General features: G+C 40.7%; 1 protein-coding gene across 1 annotated transcript; it reads right to left on the bottom strand.

The window, feature by feature from the left end:
* Nucleotides 1–2,723: 2,723 nt before the first annotated feature.
* LOC133533226 (uncharacterized protein K02A2.6-like) lies at nt 2,724–4,337 on the bottom strand. The gene has a single exon (XM_061872180.1). The coding sequence runs from the start codon at nt 4,335–4,337 to the stop codon at nt 2,724–2,726; it is 1,614 nt and encodes a 537-aa protein (XP_061728164.1).
* Nucleotides 4,338–4,686: the final 349 nt, after the last annotated feature.

Below are 4,686 nucleotides of genomic sequence, written 5' to 3'. Positions count from 1 at the left end.
GATTTTGTTGGTATAATTTTTCAATTATGTATATATATAGTTGATATACAAACATTTTTTTTATAAAATGTAAGGATCGTATGTAAAGAGTAAAGTAAATATATAGGAAAAGAGAGCCCTCTTGAAGCATTTTAAGGAAACTAATTTCGAAGCCCTATCTCTATTTTGTATCCTAAACTAGCTATGTATGTATGAGTGCACATCTACATATGCATCCGTATGTGTAGGTACTTTATTGCGAAAAATTGCTCATTTGCTATCTGTAGTAATTGAAACAACGCCATGACAGCATAGACAATCTGTTTATTTTTTAAACAAGAAACAACACTTGTCAATGTGCAACATAACACCTTTCCACTAAAATTGACACAACATTAATCAGACTTAAATCTCTCGAATATAATTAACTACTCAACAGTACACTCTGTGAGTGGACACAACAACAGAAATAAATTCTAACATTACACATGTAACAAAATCAGAATCCAATTATATCCCTCCATTCACTTTCAGGTGGTATCACAATAGGCGGATCACACTCCTGTGACAGATCTCTGACCCATCTCTCTGGTGTATCGCTCATGGGCTCCGGTGGGACTCCAGTCTCAGAATCCTGGTCCACGCTGTTATCTTTCCTTGCTCTGATCTGATCAACATGACGTTGATGTACCACCCCATCTTCAGTTTTTACCTCATAGATTGTTTCACTACTCCGTTTCACCACCATTCCTTTCATCCACTTCTCCAAATTACTATTATATTTTCTTATGTATACTTTTTGGTCAATCGAAAATTCTCTCAAGGCCTTACTTGATGCTTGAACAATCTTTTTGCTTTGAGTGGACTCAGGATGCAATGTTGATAATGCAGTTCGAAATTTCCTGTTGTTTAGGAGTTCTGCTGGAGTCTTCCCTGTCACTGTACTGGGAGTTGTTCTTATATGATACAGGAGTTTTGCAATTCTTTCCGGCCATGGTATATCACTCTGACGCTTGATTTTGTTCTTAATTGTCTGCACCGTGCGTTCGGCCTGTCCATTCGAGTTTGGATGATAAGGTGGTGAAGTTATATGTTGTATAGAATTCCTCTTCAAAAAAGTTTCAAATTCATCAGAGACGAAAGCAGTTCCATTGTCTGATACGAGTAAATCGGGCAATCCCTGTTCCGCAAAAATCCTCCTAAGTGACTGTATCACTTGTGTGCTTGACATACTAGACATTACTTCTATTTCTGGCCATTTCGAGTATGCATCCACCAGTATCAAGAAGGTCTTATTCATGAATGGGCCCGCAAAATCAATGTGCAGGCGTTGCCATGCTTTCTCCGGCATAGGCCATTCTCTCAGTGTTGCCGGAGGATTGTTGCGAGTCAACTGACAGCGTTCACATTGCTCAACAATTTCAGTGATATCTGCATCCATACCTGGCCAGTAAACGTACGCTCGTGCATAGGCTTTCGATTGTACCATGCCAGCATGCGGTGCATGTATAATCTTTAATACTTGACCCTGCAATTTCTCTGGTATTATGACCCTATTTGAAAACAATAAGCAATCTTTGCTGACTGAAATTGCATCTTTCCTTTGTATATAGGGTAGCAACATGCGGTCATTGCTCTCTGATGGCCACCCATGTAAAGCAAAAAACACAACTTTTTTTAACACCTCATCCTTCTTAGTTTCACAGGCAATATCGCCTACAGAAACTGTCCACCCTTCTGGTGTTTGTTCTAGCAGTAACACTTCTGGCAAAGGAGCTTCCTCCTGCACAGGTTCTGGACTGCACCATCTGCTTAATCCATCAGCATTCTGAATTACCTGGCCTGGCTTATACAAAATGTCATAATTGTAACTAGCTAAAATCAGTGACCAGCGTAGCAAACGTGGAGAGATCTGGTCTGGAATTGGCTTTCTTGGGTTCAAGAGCCCAATTAGCGGCTTATGGTCTGTAACTATGGTAAATTTGACTCCCACCAGGTACTCTCGGAACTTCCTTAGTGCATAAATAATAGCCAGGGCCTCCTTATCCAGTTGGCTGTAATTCCTTTCATGCAGCTGCATAGTTCGTGAAGCCATTGCAATCGGTTTCTCTTGGCCATCTTCAAAAACATGACTTATTACAGCTCCCACGCCATATTCCGAGGCATCGCAAGTGAGAATTACCTCTTTATTCTTGTCAAATTGCACTAGTGTCAAGTCAGAGGTTAACAGCTGTTTAGCCTTCTTAAACGCGTCTTCCTCTAGCGTTCCCCACTTCCAAGTCCTATTTTTCTTCAAAAGCTGATGCAGAGGCTCTAAGATGTCAGACTTAGCTCTGTAGAACCTTTCATAGAAATTGATTAGGCCTAAGAATGCACGGAGCTGTTTCAGATCTGAAGGGCTTGGTCTTTCTTGGATTTTCTTAATCTTTCTTGGGCAAGGGTGTATGCCATTTGCATCAAGAACATAGCCGAGGAAGGTCACTGATGGTACCGAGAATTGACACTTGTTAATGTTTATGGTGAATCCCAGCTCTTGAATACGCTGAAGTACCTTAGCTAGCCTTGCAGCATGTTCAGTCTCATCAGTACCTGTCACCACAATGTCATCTAATAGAACAGCGACACCATCCATGTCTGCAAATTGACTTGACATCACTCGTTGAAATATGCCTGGTGCTGAACTGACCCCAAAAGGTAATCGGTTTACCTTCATCAGTCCTAATGGGGTATTCCATGTCAAAATTTCAGCTGATTCCGTATCTACTAACATTTGTGTATAAGCTTGCTTCAGATCCAGTTTTGAAAATACTTTTACCTCCAGCCAGTAATTGGAATGCTTCCGTTGATGTTGGCAGTGGATAAACATCACAGTTTATTGAGATATTAACTGTAGAACGGTAATCGCCACATATTCTCAAGGTTCCATCTTCCTTCCTTACAATGCGGAGTGGTGTAGCCCAATCAGAATATCTCACAGGAGTCAACACTCCAATTGCCTCAAGTCGCTTCAGTTCAGTTTTCACCTCTTCTCTAAGAGCATAAGGGATAGGTCGACATTTCAGAAACTTTGGTTGAGCTTCATTCTTCAGAATTAGTTTTGCAGGCGGCCCCGTATAACAACCCAGTTGATCACTAAATACTTTAGGGTATTTCAACTGCAGTTCTTCTGGTACTTGACTTGTCCAACAGAGTCCTTCAACTTGTATGCCCAATGGCACAAACCAATTTCTTCCCAAAATATTAGGTCCCCTGTCTTCAGCAACAATTATTGTTAATTCATGTTCAAGCCCTTTGTATCCAACTTTCACTTTAGCTAATCCCTTCAGCTTAATTGGATGCCGACCCCAGGTGATAAGGTTTATGTTAGCATCCTCCAATTTAATCTTGAACTGCAGATTTCTCCATGTTTCATATGAGATAACAGTACGTGCAGCCCCCGAGTCCACTTCAAACTGAACTTCTTTATCATGCAACTTGATTATAGTGAAGATCTTGCTACTAGCTTGCTCAGCACTTGACTTGACATGTACTTGCAGGATTTCATTCATGTAGGCGAAGTCCTCCTTGCTGTCGTCCAGTTCTTCAACTTCAACCAGGTTAATTTTCTTCTTATTACGATTCCAACATACGGCAACCGTATGGCCCACCTTCTTGCAGTAGTTACAGTTTGCCCTAGCAAATTTACAGCCTCTAGGGTTATGATTCGCCCCGCAGTGACGACAGGCAGTCTCGCGCTTTTGCGAGCCGACGTTAACTAGGTTGGTGTCCATCGGTTCAGATATACTTGTGCTCGTTGTTGGTTTGGTCTCCAGAGGTGTTGAGGTACTTGTTTGCGGGTAAAGGTCGCTCACAGTTTGCTCATATTGAACACTTCGGCTTACGGCTTGTGCGAACGTTAAATTGTCCGTTTTCAGTAATTCTCGCCGCAAACGCACATCTCTAACTCCCAACACCAGTCTGTCACGCAATTGTCTTTCTAAATCACTGAAGTTACAATGCACTGCTATCGCTTTAATGGCCGAAATAAAGGATTGCATTTTTTCACTTTTCTCTTGACATCGTAGATGGAATTTCCCGGCTTCGAGTATTTCGCTTTTCTCGGGCGCGAAAAACTTGTCTAATACGGCCAAGATATCATCAAAGTTCACTTCCACGAGTTTTTTCGGCGCCACTAATGAACTTAAAAATGCAAAAGTATCTTTTCCACATTGTGAAAGGAAAATGGCGCGGGCACTTTCTAGGTTATTTTCCACGCCCAGTGCTTGTAGCGCAAATAACATTTGTTCTTTATACACTTTCCAATCGTCCTTTTTTTGATCGAAAGCCCCGGGCAGCAAGAAATTCGTATTTAACGCCATTTCGCTAATAACAACTAATTAAATTTCCTCGAATCGCCAATGTAGTAATTGAAACAACGCCATGACAGCATAGACAATCTGTTTATTTTTTAAACAAGAAACAACACTTGTCAATGTGCAACATAACACTATCTATTTTACTTGATTTTGTTATACAATTCAACATGTATCATCATCCCTATACAATATAAATACTCTTTATTGCACACCTCAATAAAAGAAAACAATACAAAAGAAAACAGAAACATAAGCACAGGTAAACAACAAGCGGTCTTATCGCTAAAAAGCGATCTCTTCCAGGCAACCTTTGGGTTGCGGAAATTAAAAAAATTACATTGTCAGTAAGTAG

Source organism: Cydia pomonella, unplaced genomic scaffold, assembly GCF_033807575.1.
Source record: "Cydia pomonella isolate Wapato2018A unplaced genomic scaffold, ilCydPomo1 PGA_scaffold_134, whole genome shotgun sequence".
Taxonomy (NCBI): domain Eukaryota; kingdom Metazoa; phylum Arthropoda; class Insecta; order Lepidoptera; family Tortricidae; genus Cydia; species Cydia pomonella.
Note: the sequence above shows the minus strand (reverse complement) of the source record. Positions and strands in the feature narration are given on the sequence as shown.